General features: G+C 34.2%; 1 protein-coding gene across 2 annotated transcripts in view; it reads left to right on the forward strand.

The window, feature by feature from the left end:
* The window catches only part of DBF4 (DBF4 zinc finger), a 30,075-nt gene that overhangs the window by 7,047 nt on the left and 4,042 nt on the right, over positions 1 to 18,986 (forward strand). Inside the window, exons 3-10 of one of the 2 annotated variants that reach the window (XM_049641386.1) lie at positions 854 to 1,033; positions 2,488 to 2,538; positions 3,023 to 3,092; positions 3,297 to 3,373; positions 11,400 to 11,436; positions 12,703 to 12,748; positions 15,728 to 15,856; positions 16,297 to 16,408. In XM_049641386.1, the coding sequence (XP_049497343.1) occupies positions 854 to 1,033; positions 2,488 to 2,538; positions 3,023 to 3,092; positions 3,297 to 3,373; positions 11,400 to 11,436; positions 12,703 to 12,748; positions 15,728 to 15,856; positions 16,297 to 16,408 (702 nt within the window). The remainder of the gene's footprint in view (positions 1 to 853; positions 1,034 to 2,487; positions 2,539 to 3,022; positions 3,093 to 3,296; positions 3,374 to 11,399; positions 11,437 to 12,702; positions 12,749 to 15,727; positions 15,857 to 16,296; positions 16,409 to 18,986) is intronic. The other variant, XM_049641387.1, reaches the window with a different exon arrangement.

An 18,986-nucleotide genomic window follows, 5' to 3' on the forward strand; every position in this document is an offset into this window, starting at 1 on the left:
CAAAGGGTAAGGGTCCCCTCGTATACGTAAAGATGTTATAACTGATTTTGAGCTGTACTGTCCAGTATGATAGCCATCTGGCACACGTGGCTATTTAAATTTAAGTAAAATTTAAAATTCTGTTGCTTGGTCACATGAGTTACATTTGTTACATTTTAAGTACTCAGTAGCCAAATGTGGCAAGTTGGCTACCATATTGGACAATATGCTGGTAAAGAACATTTTCATTATTGCATTAAGTTCTACTGAACTGTAGTGCTTTAGAGGATGGACTTGAGTCACAATACCTATGTTCAAGTTCTGTTATTTACTGGTGTTGTAACCTGCAGCAAGTCGCTTAACTTCTCCTTAGTTTTCTTCTCCACAAAATGTGGATATTAGCAATATTAGGACCATGGAGTTGTTGTGGATTAAACTAATTGGGATATATAAAGTACTTAAAAATAGTATCTAGCCCATGCTGGTTGTTATTGGAACTCCCGTTGTACTTGCTCAGAACTCATAGTCAAAAGAACACCTTATAAAAACCCCCAATTTACAAATTAAAAAAAAATTTTTTTAATGTGTTATTTTTTGAGAGAGATAAAAGAGTGTGAGCACGGGAGAGGCAGAGAGAGGGAGACACAGAATCCAAAGCAGGCTTCAGACTCTCAGCTGTCAGCACAGAGCCCGATGTGGGGCTGGAACCCATCAGTCATGAGATCATAACCTGAGCCAGTTGGACCCTTAACTGACTAAGCCATCAGGCGCCCCTACAAATCATTACAACGTATCAAATTTGCATTTTATACTAAAAATATGAAACAGTCTATGGTTTATATGGCTTATTTGAAAATACTTTGGTTTCCTTTAGCGAGTGGAAGAATTTCTCAGCAAAGATATCAGTTACCTTATTTCAAACAAAAAGGAAGCTAAATTTGCACAAACGTTGGGAAGAATTTCTCCTGTACCAAGTCCAGAATCTGCATATACTGCAGAAACCACCTCACCTCATCCCAGCCATGATGGAAGTTCTTTTAAATCTCCAGATTCAGTAAGTATCTTACATTCACAAAGGCCATAGCTGGAGGATCTCATGAGACTGACAGTCGAGTTCACTTAGGTAGAATATCTACATTGTGTGTGGCTTTCCAGTCTTTTTTTTTTTTTTTTTTTAATGTTTATTTTTGAGAGAGAGATAGAGTACTAGTCGGGGAGGGACAGAGAGAGGGAGACAGAGCATCCGAAGCAGGTTACAAGCTCTCAGCACAGAGCCCCAACATAGGGTTTGCACCCACAAACTGCGAGATCATGACCTGAGCTGAAGTCATTGCCTAACCGACTGAGTCACCCAGGCACCCCAATAAAGTTATTGTCTTAAAGTATGGTGATTTTCTCCTAATACTTATGCAGTCATGCTCGGCTAAAATAATAGTTTTGCATTTGGGGATGACTTTTATTTTGAAGAGTAATTTACAACTAAAAGTAAGAGTAGATCATTATTTAAAGAAGAAATGGAAACTTTTTGTTTGCTTCACAGCGTTAGTAAGCAAACAAAGATTCTGTAGGCCAAATCCGGCCTGCCACTTGTTTTTTACAGCTTATGAGCATGGTTTTTATATCTTTAAATGCTTGGGCAAAAATCTAAAGAATATTTTGTGACAAATTTAAATTCAGATGTCATTGTACATAAAGTTTTATTGAAATACAACCAGTCCTGTTTGTTTACAAATTGAGTTTCCTATATAGGAAGTATTGGATAATTGGGGCAGATACTATATGGCCTGTAGAGCCTAAAACATGTACGATTTGGCCCTTTACAGAAAAAGTTTGCCAGTCTCTGTTTTAGTTATTTAGTTATCTCTAGTACTCTGTTGACAGTAAGTTTGAAGATTATAGTCAAGGATAAATTGTGGAAGGAGAAAAAACAAATACACAGAAGGGGAAAAAAGTCCAGGAAGGCTCATGCATTTTTTCACTTTAATGCTTTTTTGCAGGAATGAGATTATATACTAGTGAATGGTTCCAAATGAACTGTTGCTCATAGCATTTCAATTGCATCTCCAGTATTTTGCTTAAAATGTGAAATGAAATACCATGTAAAGACAACATATACAATTGATATTCTTAGATCTTCATTTGAATAGGGAATTAGAATCTAAACTTAGTTTTTAATTATAGACAATTTCAGAAGAATCTAGCTATTTTATTTTTAATGTTTAATAGAATTTACTACAAAACTAACCTATGGTCTCATTTGTTTAGTTGCTCTATCAAGAAAAGAAGCATACTTTAATAGATCTTATTCCCAAGACTCTAAGGAACTCACTTTTACTGTACATTTATTGTGTTGATAGTCTGTAATACTTGTACAGATACCTTTCATTTATTTTTGATATTTTATTAAAATTTATAAATTGTATCTATTTATTTTAGCTATTTTTAAATTTTTTCCCAATGAGGCATTATGTTATAATGTTTAACGTTTGATCTCTGGTCTTTTTATAGGTGTGTTTGAGCAGAGGAAAATTATTAGTTGAAAAAGCTATCAAGGACCATGTAAGTATGAAATTTAAAAACTGACAGTATTTATTCTGTTATTAAAAATTCAAGTGGAAATGGAGATGTTCCCCAAATCTTCCTTTCCTAATTTTAAGTAGAAAAAGCGTAAACATCAGCATGTATCTTGTTTTACAAAGAACAGAATCTACTTTTCATGAAGAAACATCTCCATCTTGTGGCCTTTTAAAATATTACTGCAGACGTATGAAGCTTATGGCATTTTTGTATTTTTAAATGAAATTTCTTGAAACTGTTAATTGGAAGGCTACAGTGGGATTAATTGTGAAGTATATGGGAATATATTAAACAGGGTTGATTTTAGAAATTGCAAAATAAAAACTGGTGTACTCTTTGCCCTTGTAACTGTGTATGTTACTGAATACCCACCTCAGTGACATTAACCCTCAAATAATTTTTAAAATTTAGCTCATTTAAGTTAGTAATTTTCTAGAAAAACTATCAAACCTTTTTTATTTTACAGGATTTTATTCCTTCAAATAGTATATTATCAAATGCCTTATCATGGGGAGTAAAAATTCTTCATATTGATGGTAAGGATTTTATCAATTTTTTGACAATATTTGTTAAAAGTATTAATTTGTACCCCTTGGTTCCCAACTTTAGGTAGGGAGTATTCTGATAGCAAGAGGTCCTATAATGGTAATTCTTTCACCTAAATCTAGTAGTAAGAAAATAGCAGTGCTTAACTCTAAAGATAAAAATGCTAACCTTAAGCTTTTTTTTTTTTAATGAAGACATTAGATACTACATTGAACAAAAGAAAAAAGAATTATATTTACTCAAGAAATCAAGCACTTCTGTAAGAGATGTGGTATGTTATTTTCCTTAATTTTTAAACTAATCACAGTGATCAAGGTTGGTTTTTATTTATCTATAAATTATTCTTGCCAAGTAGAAAATATTACTTGCCAGCAAAGGTAAGCCTTTGTACTGTATCCATCTTTCTGTTATTTGAATAAGGTATTATGTATCATTTAACTTTAGGATTACTCGTGAGGTAAAAGTTGTTCCTGGGAGGCTGGCATAGTTGTATTTATTTTTGGTTGCTTCTTTGGCTGCTGTTGCTTTTTATTAGATACTCTTGTTCAGTTCTGAAGGAAAACATAATTAGCTTATTGCAGGAGAAGCTTCTCATATATATAATTTATTTCTTTGGTGAACATAAATAGGAAATGTGTTTACTTTTCAACTGCTAGATAGCATTATGACAAAATCTTGTTATGCACTGTGGCTTTCTGGCCTGAACTCACAATATTTGCTAATTGAGTGCATTAGGCATTGCAGTGTTAGACCTAATGTTTCCGTATCTTGTGTCTTCCCTTTTCAAAAACTAGCTTCCTCCTTAGAGCCTTTATACCAAATCAGGGCTTTTCCATCCTTTAAAATAAGTATAATAAAACTTACCTCTTTTGATCTCTATCCTTCCCTGATAACCATCCAATCTTTTTATCATCTAAACTCAAATCTCCACTTTCATACTTCCCATTCACTCTTTAGCCTATGAAGTATAAAACTCCGGACTGATTTGCCAAATGGGGTTAACACTTTTTTTTTTTTAATGTTTATTTATTTTTGAGAGAGAGACATACACAGAGCTGTTAGCACAGAGCCTGACGTGGGGTTTGAACCCACATGCTGTGAGATCATGACTTGAGCTGAAGTCATACGCTTAACCAACTGAGCCACCCAGGCACCCCTGGAGTTAACACTTTTTAAAACGAGTCATATTGGTTCTGTGAGCTTTTGTTCATCTCCTTTTTAGTTTACCTGTTTTCTTCTGGAACTTAATCATCTCTCATTTTTCTCACAGTTCTCATACCAGTGTATTCTTTTGTGGTCTGCTTTTTCTTCGTCAATCCTTAAATGATTAAAATATAAAAGGAAAATTTTATAGAAGAGTATATGTATAAACACATGTAGACATAAATAGGCTGGCATGTTAGGGAAATTTTCTGAAATCAAATGCACCTTGATTTTTGTGTGGGAGAATGATAAATGATGAAGCAGGAAAAATTACGAAGTTCAGATAGGACCTTGCACATTGTATAAAGGAGTTAGAGTTTATTTGGAAAGGTTTGGAAAATTACTGAGATTATTAATAGGAGAGTAACCTAGTTGAATAGATATGAAAGGTCTGGTTGCCAGTAAAGCATGTTTGCTGGTAATAGTGACATTGGGACAGTGACTTTTAAACTCTTCTGAACACAGTTTTCAATAAGAAACATATTTTACATCATGAGTATTCCATATATGCATGTTATGTGCAAAGATACCTAAAGTCTTAATGAATTTTGTATTTTTAATAAGTTTACATTTGTATAAGATAGGAACAATTTGCAGAAAGTAACAAATAGTTTACTTAATACTTAATGCTTTGAATATCTTATTTACAAGTGATAAACCTCCAAATGGCTATTTCCAAATTTTAAAAAATTATGGGTGAATATACCTTAATTGAAATATGCTAAATAGCATTAAGCTACCTTTACTGTTCTTTACAGAGTTTTTGGATGGTATATAGAAACAAATACGAAAATGTAAACTCACAAGGACATTATGGTCTCTGAATATACAAACGTATTTCTGTCTACATGCAGTGTATTTAAGTACATATCTGAAACAAGTTTCATGAAATAGTACTTACCCTTAATGTGATTTATGCCAGTATTTCAATAGTATTGTATTTTCGTTTGTAAAAAATACTAGTCACAACTCTTAAGTTGATATTAACCTGCTAATAGGTCATGGTTCATAGTTTAAAAAGTATTCAGGGATATTTTGTTTACTTACAACCCTCAATATTCAACAGATATTCAGTCCTGTTAAGGGCCCGGCACTAGGGGTTGTTGCCCTGGTGAAACAAGAAAAACAATGAAAGTGTGATAAAATAGCTGTGAAACAGATCTTTTCTCTCAAAACAAAAAGGATAAGAATACCAAATTTATCTGTAGTCCAGGATGTATACTTGTCAGGGATTGATTGATTGATTGTATGTATGTAAGAAATTTTGTTTGTATATGAGAAGAAAATGTTTCTGGAAAATTTGGCTTGCCAAGTACTAAAGTTGAATGAATGCATTTTGCTCCACTATTTAAAGTGCTTCGAGTTTTTTTTTCTTTTCTCGGTTTACTTGAAATTTTGGGGAGTGTGTGCATGTGTGTGTGTGTACATGTACATATACACATACATATGTACATGAGGAATATTGGTCTTCTTTTTCTGTTTTGAGTCTTTGGTTTTAGCGTCAGGGTAATTCTCTCCTCAAATGCTGGGATGTCTTTCCACTTTTATTTTCTAGATGGGTTTTTGTAGAATCAGTTTTATTTATTTATTTATTTTTTTTTTAATGTTTATTTATTTTTGAGACAGAGAAAGATAGAGCATGAACAGGGGAGGGGCAGAGAAAGAGGGAGACACAGAATCCGAAACAGGCTCCAGGCTCTGAGCAGTCAGCACAGAGCCCGACGCGGGGCTCGAACTCACGGACTGAGAGATCATGACCTGAGCTGAAGTCAGACACTTAACCGACCGAGCCACCCAGGCGCCCCGAGTCAGTTTTATTTCTTAAATGTTTGGTTGAATTTCCTAGTAAGGTTATCTAGGTCTGGAATTTTCTTTTGAAAATCCCCAACTATGAATTCAATTTCTTTATTAGATAAAAGAAATTTCAGGTTATTTCTTCTTGAGTGTATTTTGGTGTTTGGAATTTGTACTTCCTGTCTAAGCTGTCAAATTGATGGCAAAGTTGTTTATAATATTCCCTAATTAAGCTTTTAATGTCTATGGAGTCTGAATGAGGTTTCGTCTTTCATTCCTGAGATCATTATTACATTTTTTCTTCATTAGGATAGAGTTTTATCAATTTTATTAATCTTTTCAAAGAACCAGCTTTGCTGTAAATTTTTTTTGAGCTCTGCTTTACTGCATTCCCACGCAATTTGTATAGAGCTTTTTATATATATATGTGGGTGTGTGTGTATGTGTATATAATATATATGTTTATGATATGCATCAAATATATATAATATATATGGTATTTATGGATATAGTATACATACAGACACTGTTTTGGAGCAGCTGTAGGTTCATAGTAAATTTGAGTAAGTGGCAGATATTCCCACATACCCCTTGCCTCTCAGTATACACACAGCCTCCCCCACTATCAACATCCTGCACTACAGTGGTGCATTGATTATAAATTGATGAATCTTTATTGATAAGTCATCATCACTTAAAGTCCATAGTTTACGTTAGGGTTCATTCACTCTTGATGTTGTACATTCTGTAGGTTTGCACAAATGAATAGTGACATGTATCTTCCATCACAGTATCATACAGAGTAGTTTCTCTAAAAAGTCTCCATCTATTCATCTCTCTCTCCCTCCTCGTAACTACTGATCCTTTTTCCATAGTTTGGCTTTTTCCAGAATGTCATATTTGGTATCATATAGTATGTAGCCTTTTCAGATTAGCTTCTTCAGTTAGTGATAGGCTTTTAAAGTTTCTCCATGTCTTGTCATGACTTGATAGCTTTTTTATTTTAATTGCTGAATAATTCCATTGCCTGGATTTGCAACTTTACTCATTCACCTTCTGAAAGACATCTTGGTTGCCATGTGCAGGGTTTTGTTTGGACCTTAGTTTTCAACTCATTTGGATAAATACCAAGGAGTATAATTGCTGGATTAGATGGTAAGAGTATGTTGAATTTGGTAAGAAGCTGCCAAACTGTCTTCCAAAAGGATTCTACCATTTTACATTTCCACTAGCAATGAATGATTGCTGTTTTAATTCTTTTATGGTCAGAACACCCACTTTGTGTGATTTCAGTTCTTTCAAGTTTGTCAAGGTTTGTATCATTGTCCAGAATATAGTCTCTTAATGCAAGTTCCATGTGCACTTAAAAAGTGTATATTCTGCAGTTAATAGATGGAATGTTTTTTTTTTTTTTTTTTTTTTTTTAAGTTTATTTATTTTGTGAGGGGCAGAGACAGAGCAACTAGAGGAGGGGCAGAGAGAGAGGAGACAGAATCCCAAGCAGTATCTGTGCTGTCAGTGCAGAGCCTGACATGGGGCTCAAACCTACAAACTGGCTCAGACCTACAGACCATGAGATATGACCTGAGCTGAAACCAAGAGTTGATGCTTAACCAGCTGAGCCACACAGGCCACCCCAATAGGTGGAATATTCTTTAGATGTCAAATAGGTCAAATTGTATAGGTTTTCTGTATCCATACTGATTTTTTGTCTTATTCTAGCCATTACTGAAAGTGAGAGGAGTACCGAAGTTGCCAAGTATAATGTGAATTTGTGTACTTTTCCTTCCAGTTCTGTCACACTTTTTGACTCATGTATTTTGAGTCTTCTTAGATGTATACACCTATATTATTCTTATGTTTTCTTTGTGAATTAATCTTATCATATGTCCCTCTGTCCCTATTAGTAAGTAACCTTATTGTCATATAATGTCCCTGTGTCCCTGTTAGTATTTCATGTTCTGAAGTCTCTGTGTCTGAAACACTATTGCCACTTTTTTCCTTTTTTTATTACTATTAATTTTTTTTAACATTTATTTTAGAGCGAGAAGGAGACAGTAAGAGCGGGGGAAGGACAGAGTGAGAGGGAGGCACAGAATCTGAAGCAGGCTGCAGGCTCTGAGCTGTTAGCAAGAGCTTGATGTGGAGCTCTATCCCATGATCCGCAAGATCATGACCTGAGCAGAAGTCAGACACTTAACTGAGCTACCCAGGTGTCCCCAGCTTCCTTTTGATTAGTGTTTGCATGCTCTTTTTTATTCCTTCTCCATTTACATACCTGTGTGTTTTTTAAATGCGTTTCTAATAGATATTTGGAACTTGTCTTTTTATTAAATCTGCCAATGTCTGTCTTTTAATTGGCATGTTTTTAATGATTTCTACTTAGTAATTATCAGTATTGTTTAATTTAGGCCTATTAAGTATACTAATGTTTTTCTCTTGGTGTTCTCTGTATTTTATTTCTCTGTTTCTCTATTTTCTGCTGCCTTTCAGATTGTTGGAAAATTTATCTCTTGGCTTTTTGACCATATCCATTTTTTTGTTTTTGTTTTTGTTTTGTTTTTAGTTGTTGCTTAGGATTTAAACTATACCTATGTAACTTTTCATAGTCTATTTAGAGTTAGCATTTTACCCTTCAAATAAAATGTAGAAGGCTTAAGACTTTTTGAACCCTTTTATCCTCCCAAACCAATTTTTGTGATATATTTTGTTAGATTTGCATTTTTTGAAAAACCCACCAGTTTTACCCTTTTAGCTCGAAAAAGTCATATGGAAGAGAATGTGAGAATGTTTTTATTTTGCTTTCATTCCTGTAAGATCTTTTCACTGGATAAAGAACTATGAATTAATTTTTTTTTTTTTTAATTTCAGGGGCACCTGCATGGCTCAGTTGGTTAAGCATCCTACTCTTGATCTCGGCTCAGGTCGTGATCTCACAGTTCGGTTTGTGAGATAAGCCCCGCTTCGGCTCTGCATTGGCAGTGTAGAGCCTGCTTGAAATTCTCTCTCTGCCCTTCCCCTGCTTGTGTGCCCTTGTGCACATGGTCTCTCTCTCAAAATAAATAAACTTAAAAAAATAAATAAAAATTCTTTATTTTAGTACTTTTATTTTTTTTTTTAACGTTTATTTATTTTTGAGACAGAGAGAGAGCATGAACGGGGGAGGGGCAGAGAGAGAGGGAGACACAGAATCGGAAGCAGGCTCCAGGCTCTGAGCCATCAGCCCAGAGCCCGACGTGGGACTCAAACTCACAGATCGCGGGATCGTGACCTGAGCTGAAGTCGGATGCTTAACCGACTGAGCCACCCAGGCGCCCCTTTATTTTAGTACTTTTACAGGTGTTCTACAACTATCTTGCTTCCACGGATTTTGATGAAAAATCTGGAGTCATTCGATTGTTGTTTTCTTATATATAATGATCATTTTTCTCTATGTACTTCCAAAATTTTTAATTTATGTTTGGTTTTCAACAGTTTGTGTTATGCCTCAGCATGGTTTACTTTGAGATGATTCTGTTTGTTGTTCACTAAGCTTCTGAAATCTATAAACTTATGTTTGGGAAGTTTGAGCTATTTTGTTAAACTTGTTTTTCTTCATTCTGTTTCTTCTATTTCTGCATCTCCAGTAACACTAATTTTAGACCTTTTTTTGTTAATTATAGTAGAATACAAACAAGGTGCTTACTGGGTCCCTGAGAGACTGTTCATTCCCCCGCCCACCTTTTTTTCTCTCTGTTCTTCTAAGTAAAGATTTTTATTGATGTCTTCCAATTCTCTGACACTTCAGTGGATCATCTGTGTTTTTGAGCCCATCCAGTTAATTCTAAATCATGTATTTTTCACTTCTACATTTGATTATTTTTAAATTCTTTGTCTTTTTGCAGAGAACTTGTATTTTCCCATTCATTTTAACTGTGTTTACCCTTAGAGTATTTCTCTGATAATTTTGACATTGGAAACATCTTGGGGTTGGCATCTGATTGTCTTTTTCCCTCAAGAATTGATCATGTTTTTACTGATACTTAATATGTCAAATAATTTTTTATTTATATTAAATATTGCAAATTTATGTTGTATAGACTTCCAGAGCTATTACAGTACTCTGGAGAATGCTGATTTTGTTGCTGTCGTGATTGGGGGTTTTGTGTGTGTGATTGTTTTAGCAAACATTTGTCAAGTTTTGTTCAAACTATCAGTTCTGTCTCAGTTTCTGTACATAGCACTTCCAGTCTCCGTTTTGGTTTTCAAAGATTTGTATGCAGCTGTTTGTTCTGCACATATATCACTTATAGGTTAGTCAAAGGCTTGGGCAGTGTTTAAATCTTACTTCTATTTTCAAAGCCTTGAAGTTAAGCCCAACACCTATTTTGTATATATATAGGTAATTAGGGATCCCTTTCTCCAACTTGCTACTTTCTGCAGTCTACCCTTCACTCTCCAGCCTACAATGGCCCTTTCCCTTGTTTTTATGTTTAGAAAGTCAGGATTTCTCAATTTTAGTTGCCTATGGCACCTACAACTGCAGTTTAATAACTGGGATCCACCCTGAGGTAGAACTGTGGGAGAAAAGGAAAAAATAGTCCATGGATTTCCTTTGTACTCTTGGGACTACAGGAAATATGTGGTTTATATAGAAGTTTTAGCCACTGGCTCCACTAATTGCTGCCAACTCTGTGATTAGAGGTTACATTGTGAGATAAAGGGGAGGATGGGAAGTGTAGTCCCTTAAAGGTGGCCTAAGTTTTGGATTCTTTCTACAGTACGTCTGCTTTTATTTACTTTTCTGTTCTCCTGTAGTTGCTTATTGTATTTTATCCAGAGTTTTAGTTGTTATCAGGGGGATTAATTAACCATATTTAACATATTCCACCTTGACAGGAATTGACAGACTGTAATATTTCAATAATTCCTTTGTTCATTCTATCACAAATGTTTTGTTGAGTAAAGGCATGAAAATAACTTACAATGACTTTTAGATTATTTCATTAACTGTACCTTTTCCTCATTGGTTGATTTCTTTCTGTGAAGACAAAAACAATTATAGCTAGAATGCAAGGTATTTTGGGGGTGCATTATAAAAGTAAGCTTGTTTTATGTTCATTGTTTCATGTCTTTGGTTGAGTTGATTTTTAAAAGCAAACTTCTTGCCCCCCCCCACCAAAACTACAGTAATCACCCTTTTTTATTTAATACTTTCCCTGTATGATGGTCTTCAGGATAAAAAGAGCCATTGCAGTTGCCATTGTCACAGTACTTTCAAATCCAGTGTTTTCACTTTTTTTCTTTTTTTTTCTTTTTAGGGGAAAAGAGTAGGTATTGGTACACAGAAAGCAAGAAGTAAGTATTTTGATATCCTTAAGTGTGTTTGATTTGCCTTTAGAAAATAGAACATATAAAACTCCTCTGAAAAATCATGTAAACAACCCTTCAGGGAACTCGTTCAGTAGGTCTTAGCCTTTTTTAGAATATGGACACCTATGGTAGTCTGGTGAAACTTATGGACCCCTTTTCAGAATAATGTTTTTAAAAACATTTGAAAAATTATTAGATTACTGAGAAAGTCAGTAAATGAAATTCAGTTGTCAGAATATTTTGAGTTATGAAATCATGATATACTTGATTTTTTTTACACATTAAAAATGAGTTCTAGCAGTGATTCTAATTGCTATTGTAATTTTGCAGTGGTAAGCTATCATTGGTGCTTTCGAATATCTGTAATAACTAATATGAAAGTATTTCTTTTATTCAGTATCAGAATTACAGGCACTGCTAATACCACTGTGATCCTGTTCCTTATATGCATAACTGGAGGAAATGTTAAATTTTGGTTAGAGATCAGTGAAAATAAAAGTTGAAATTTTTTCCTGTTGTAGCTCATTATTCTCCTGAATTCTATTCATAGATCTTTTGGGGGATCCCTTCAGTTTAAGAATCTCAGGATATAGACAGAACTTCTGGTATTTTGGAAATGGGCTGGTATTGTAAAATATCTCACCTGAGGCTTAAAACTTTGAGTTGAAATGAAATGGATAATGGATACAGATGGTCCTCAATTTACAATGGTTTGGCTTATAATTTTCCATCTTTACAATGTTACAAAAGTAATACACATTCAGTAGACATCGTACTTCACATTTTGAATATTGACCTTTTCCCGGGCTGGCAGTATGCCATACAATACTCATGACGGGCAACGGCAAGGAGCTGCAGCTCCCATTCATTTACGTGGTTGTAAGGGTAAACAACCAGTATGCTTAAAACCATTCTGTTTTTTTCTTTCAGTATAGTTTTCAATAAATTACATCAGATAGTCAGCATTTTATTATAAAATTGGGCTTTGGGTTAGATGATTTTGTCCAACTATAAGCTAATGTAAGTGTTCTGAGCATGCTTTAAGTTAGGCTAGGGCTAAGCTATGATGTTTGATACGTTAGGTGCATTTTCATCTTAAAATATTTTCAACTTAAAATGGGTTTATTAAGGTGTATCCTGATTGTAAATTGAGGACCTGTACATAGTTGGGTGGGATTTTTAGCTAGAGTATTTTTTTTTAATTTCTTGGATTTATACATATCTAATAATAATGTTTTGTTTGTTCTCAAGCAGGTAGACTTAAAAAACCTTTTGTAAAGGTGGAGGATATGAGCCAGTAAGTATCTAAGTTCAGTTAAAAGAAAAAAAATCTAATTAATTAAGCTATATCCACTAATATTATTAGGTCTCTTTGTTAGAGTTATACTGATAGGCAGGTGCACAAGTTGGAGAAAGTAGCGTTAATTAATTTTTGCTCAAAAATTAAGCAATTTTTAGCTTAATTTAGTTTCAGTATGTTGTAGATGATAATTCCTTGAAATATTTGGTTTAGAGCAGTCATGAAACCAGCTCATTTTTTTAATATTTCAAATAATGATTTGCTAGCTAAATGCAGTACCTAATGATTTAGAAATACTGTTTAAAGATTGCTTCTACTTTATGAAAAAGAAATTATTAGGTAATATTTGGAAGTACAAAATCTGAGAATAACCTTTAGTAGTTTTCTTGAACTCATTCTGAAGTTTCAAAGAGTAATCTTAATGAAGACTGTATACAAGGAAATTAATTTGACATGAGAATTAGATAACTTTTTCTTAACCTTCTAGTTACTCCTTTAGACATGTGTGATTAATTTTGGGTACTCATTGAGGTGACAAAGATGTGTTGAGTGCTTCTTTTTATGAAACGTATTACTATGAGAAAAAAAATGCAATTCAAAGTTAGGCCTAGAGAAGGCACCAGTATATGGAAAGATATCCCAAGTTCATAGATTGGAATACTTCAGATTGCCAACATGTCAGTACTGCCCAAAGCGATCTACAGATTCAGTGCAGTCCCTGTCAAAATCCCAATGATGTTTTTTGCGGAAAGTGAGAAATACATCCTAAAATTCATACCAAATGGCAAGGGACCACAAACACCCAAAGCAATCTTGATAGAACAAAATTGAAGATCTAGACTTCATGATTTTGGAATTTACTAATAGCTACAGTAATCAGAACAACTTGTTATCGACATAAAGACAGATGTGTAAACCAATGGAAAAGAATAAAGAGCTAAGAAGTAAAATCTTTACATGTATGGTCAAATGGATACCAGCATTATTCAGTGGGGAAAGGACAGTCTTTAGCAAATAGTAGTGGGGAAACTACATATGCACATGCAGAAGAATGAAGTTGGAATATTAATTTATAACATACATAAAATTAACTCAAAATAGATCAAAGACTTATAACTATAAAACTCTTGGAAGAAAACAAGGGGAAAGCTTTATGACACTGGATTTTGCAATGATTTCTTGAATATGATACCAAAAGCACAAGCAACAAAAGATAAATTGGATTAGATCAAAATTATAAATTCCTGTGCACAGCAGTGAAAAGGCAAACCATGGAATGGGAGAAGATATTTTTAAATCCTTTATCTAATATAGTGTAATATGGGGGGTCGGGGTGGAGCTTGGGAAGATAATGGAGGAGGATCCTCAACCTATCCCATGTTTACAACTAGTTAGCACTTGCATCTGAATGAATAAACCAGAGAACCATCTGAAGACTGGCAGAACAAACTTCACAACTAGATGTGGAGAAGAAGCCACATCTGAAAGATTAGAAAGGGCAGAAATGGTGATTGGGAGCTGCAGGCCCTGGCTTGGAGAGGTGAAAGCACCAGGTAGCCCACAAGGGGAGGATGAATCCCTATAATGTCTGGCTTTGAAAACCAGAACAGCTGAGTTCCCTGATTTTGTATAACCAGCAGGACTTGGATCTTAGAGATTTAAAAGTCAGCTGACTTACTAGTGAGTTGGAAGGGCATGTGATAGCTAGGTTCCTGCCCTTAAAGAGACAGCAGCCTGCGAAGAGGCAACATAGAAACTATAGTTTGCATAATGCCTGGGGCAAACAGGAGGAGCATTCGGTGATGTATGGAATTGTTGAATCACTATATTATACACCTGAAACTGATGTAATAACTGTATTTTAACTGTACTGGAATTAAAAACTTAATTTAAAAAATGTAATATTAAAAAGCCAACAGAAAATCAAATTATCAGATTTTAAAAATGGCACAGGACTTGATGTTTCTCCAAACAAATTGCCAACAAATACATGGAAAGATGTTCAACATCACTAATTACCAGAGAAATGCAAATCAAAACCACTATGAGATATCTATCACCGCACACCATTAGGATGGCTGTTATTAAAAACAAAATCAGAATAATAGGTATTGGCAAGGATGTGGAGGAATTGGAACCCTTGTGCACTGTTGGTGGGATTGTGAAATAGTGTGACCACTATGGAAAACAGTATGGAGGTTCTTCATAAAATTGCAACTATGATATGATCTAGGAGTTTCACTTCTGGGTATATGTCCAAAGGAATTGAAAGCAAGACTTGCACATTCCATGTTGGTGGTAGTACTGTTCATAGTAGCCCAGCAGCAGAAGCAATCCATATATCCATCAATCAATGAATGGATGATATGGTATATACATAAAATGGTTATTATTCAACCTTAAAAAGGAATTAGTTTTTGACACATGGATGAACCTTGAGGATATTACGCTAAGTGAAATAAGTGGAAAAATACTACATGATTCCATTTAATGAGATGTGTCAAGAGTTGGTGGGGAAGGGAGAATGAGTTACTGTTTAATGGTAGAGAATTGCTGTTTTTAAAGATGAAAAGAGTTCTAGAGATGGACAGTGTTAATTGTTGGAAAACACTGTAAATGTACTTAATGCAGCTGAAGTGTACATTTAAAAATGGGTGAAATAGGGGCACCTGGCTGGCTCAGTCAGTAGAGCCTGTGACTTTTGATGTCGCTCATGAGTTTGAGCCCCATGCTGTACATAGAGATTACTTTTTAAAAAAATGGTTAAGATAGTAAGTTTTGTGTTATCTTACCATATTCTTTTTAAAATGTTTGTTTTTAAGAAAAGAATTAGGTCTAGGAATTGGGAAGGAAAGCCTAACTGATTTCTGTTATTTCAGATTCTAGATGAATTCCATGTTTTTGAAATAGAAGACTTCAGTTGTGGTTTTTTTTCACCCTAAAGAATTTCATGTATTTGTCTTTTTACTTTTTTAGACTTTATAGACCATTTTATCTTCAGCTGACCAATATGCCTTTTATAAATTATTCTATTCAGAAGCCCTCCAGTCCATTTGATGTAGATAAGCCATCTAGCATCCAGAAGCAAACGCAGGTTAAACTAAGGTTGGTTTAACCTTTAAGTGATTTTTTTCATTTTAAGCAAATATTTAAAATAATTCATTTAGCCATGGTGGTGTGTGTGTGTTTATGTTTGATCACTGTTACGGTTTTACCCCTTGTGTATTTTCAATGGCTCTCTGCTAGATTAGAAGTCTGAATCTCTTCTAAGTCAGATTTAGATCAATAGATTGAGGTTGAGGGGTGGCTTACAGATATTTACAATTAAAATGTGTTATATCTCCTAAGTAATCTACAATATTCTACAGAATAATTACTGCATTCTTAGTTTGCTTCTTAATTTCTTAAAAAGATATATATTTAAAAGTATTTATTGATATAAATCTCTGGAGATTATAGCAGATTGTTTGATAGGTGAGGACGGTACACTATAAATTACTTCTTAATGTTCAGGAGTTAATTCTTTTACCGTATATTTCTATCAGAATCCAAACAGATGGCAATAAATGTGGAATCCCAATTCAACTCCAGTTGAAAGAGAAGAAAAAAAAAGGATACTGTGAATGTTGCTTGCAGAAATATGAAGATCTTGAAACTGTAAGTGTCATTTTATACTTGGGGGGTTGATGTTTCTAAAACTATGAATATTTACTATTTAAATTTTAGCTTATTTTTCTGATTGTGGTTCATAACTTGTAAGTAGCATGTATTTCTTTTTTATAGAATTATCTTAAATTTTAAGAACCCAAAGTGGGAAAATAATATATTGAAAAAATCATTTTTATTCATTAACTCAGCAAATATTTATTAAGTACCTGTGTTATACCAGTCACTACTCTGAGCAAACAGCTTTGAACAAAAGAGACCAATTCCCTACCCTTGTGAAAATTACATTCTATGGAAGGGGGTGGGGGATAGGTAACTACATGGTAAGAAAAGTAAAAAGAACATGAGATCAGTGCTATGAGAAACTGTAAAGCAGGAATGGGAGTGTTGATACTTACTTAGACTACATGAGGAAAACCTAGATAACTGAATATTGAATGCAATATTGTGATTCAGTAAAGTGAAATTGAAGTAGAAACCTAGGAAGTGAGGGAACAAGACTCATGGATATTGAAATAAGCAGTGCAAAAGTGCTAAATTAAACTGATTTGATGGGATTGAAAAAACCATTAAACTGGTAGTGATGACCTAGTGGAAGTGGAAGTGATGTGGCCTGGTCAGATTGTGGATATATTTAAAGATGGGGTGAAGGGGGTTTGCCAGTGGATTGGATGTTCGGAGTAAGAGAAGATGCTTCAGGCCTGAGGAATTAAAAAATGAGCATATGATTAACTAATAGGCTGAGAAGAAAGTAGAATTCTTTGAATTAGCAGAAAGAGAAATAGAATCATTGGAAGGGGTACAAGATGAAGATGCAGTTTGTAAAGTGATAAATAAATTAAAAAAAAAAAAACAAAAAAACAAAGCTTTGTTTGGACCCCGCTACCCAGGTTTGAATCCTGGCTTCCTGTTTGTGTGACCTTGGACAGTGGTGGGAGCTGTGTTTATTAAATTTTAGGTGTTATTATTTGAGTTGGTCATTTTAGTGGATATGTATGTTTGGTGTTTAGTTTGGTAGAAGGTGGTGAAAAAGTTTAAGGAGAAAGAATAATATTTATAAATATCTAAGAAATAAGCTATTTCTGTTTTTAGACTCTAAGTTGAAGTTTGATTGTTTTATAACCCAAAATATATTAGTATTTTGTGTTAGTATTCTGTGTTTTTATTTATGTAATAAAGGAGAAATGTAGGGTTACTTTAAAATTATTTTTTTTAATGTTTATTTTGAGAGAGAGAGGGACAGAGAAAACACTGGGTATATAGGCTTGTACATGTGCAGAGGAAGGACAGAGAGGGAGAGAGAGAATCCCAAACAGGATCCGCACTGTCAGCACAGAGCCTGATGTGGGTCTCGATCCCACGAACCTTGAGATCATGACCTGAGCCAAAGTCAAGAGCCAGACAATTTACCAACCTGAGCCACCCAGGAGCCCTAAAATTATTTTTAATCAGAAGAAGCTAAAACTATCTTAGAAATATTTCCCCTTCCCAAAAAATCATTTTGAAATTTAAGTTATAGATTGGTCCTGAAATTTTGCTTTGCTGTTATTAAAATGGAATAATCTCTAATGGATGTTTTCTTTAATACCAATTTGTGATCCTCATTTAATGTTCAAAAAATGTTAGGACTGAAAAATGAAAACCTGGTCACTGACACAAGGAAGGAAAAGTAGTAGATGTTGGGATTTATATTTTAAAATCATTTGTTATTTCAGTTTTTATTTATCTGTTTCTTAGTTGCTGAGAATAAAGAAAATATTATTTTGTTTTTCTGAATCTTAGGTTTTAGGGATTCAGTTCCACCTGTATCAAGGCATTCATTTAGCAGATTTGATTACTGTAGATTAAGCAACAAGCAAGGCAGACATATTCCTTTCCCTTAGATATTTTATGGTATGAGAGAGAAGATTGATACAAAACATGACTTTGCAAGTAGGATAGTATCAAAAAAGTGAAGTATACAGCGCAATGGTAACAAATAATGAGAGGGTACTTAACACTGGATAAGGGACATAGAAAACTCTATTGAAAAAGCGACATTTAAGTCAGGACTTCAGAGAAGAGGTAGGTGGAGGTAGAGGACAGCTACGTAAAAGTTGGGAGACTGTTTTCTTAATTTATTACAATTAATTTTCTTTCTCCTAAAGACATGAGTAAATGGAATCTAAACTTAAAAGTTAATGTTTCTTTTTACATTTTAATCATTTCTCATTTGTTTAACATTACTGGGTATAGATAATTTCTATGTGGGCAATTTTGCAACTTAGGAAGGAATAGTCCAGAATACTTTTGTTTCTTGTAATCACTGGAGACTTTAGTTTTTGGAAATACAGTCAAATCATCAAAAGTTACATGAAACTAGAGAAACGGAAGTGAGGTTCTTGCACAGTCACTTGGTACAGCCTTCTAGGTGCAATTCCCTTATCAGCTGACAGAGAAATAATAGAATTAGCCTGGAGATTCCACCTATTTAGCAGAAACTTTGTTTCCTTTGAGTTTTATCCCAGTACACTGAACTTGTTTACTATTCTGCACCACACTTAAGACTGAGAATAACTGTCAACTAAAC

Source organism: Panthera uncia, chromosome A2, assembly GCF_023721935.1.
Source record: "Panthera uncia isolate 11264 chromosome A2, Puncia_PCG_1.0, whole genome shotgun sequence".
Lineage (NCBI taxonomy): Eukaryota > Metazoa > Chordata > Mammalia > Carnivora > Felidae > Panthera > Panthera uncia.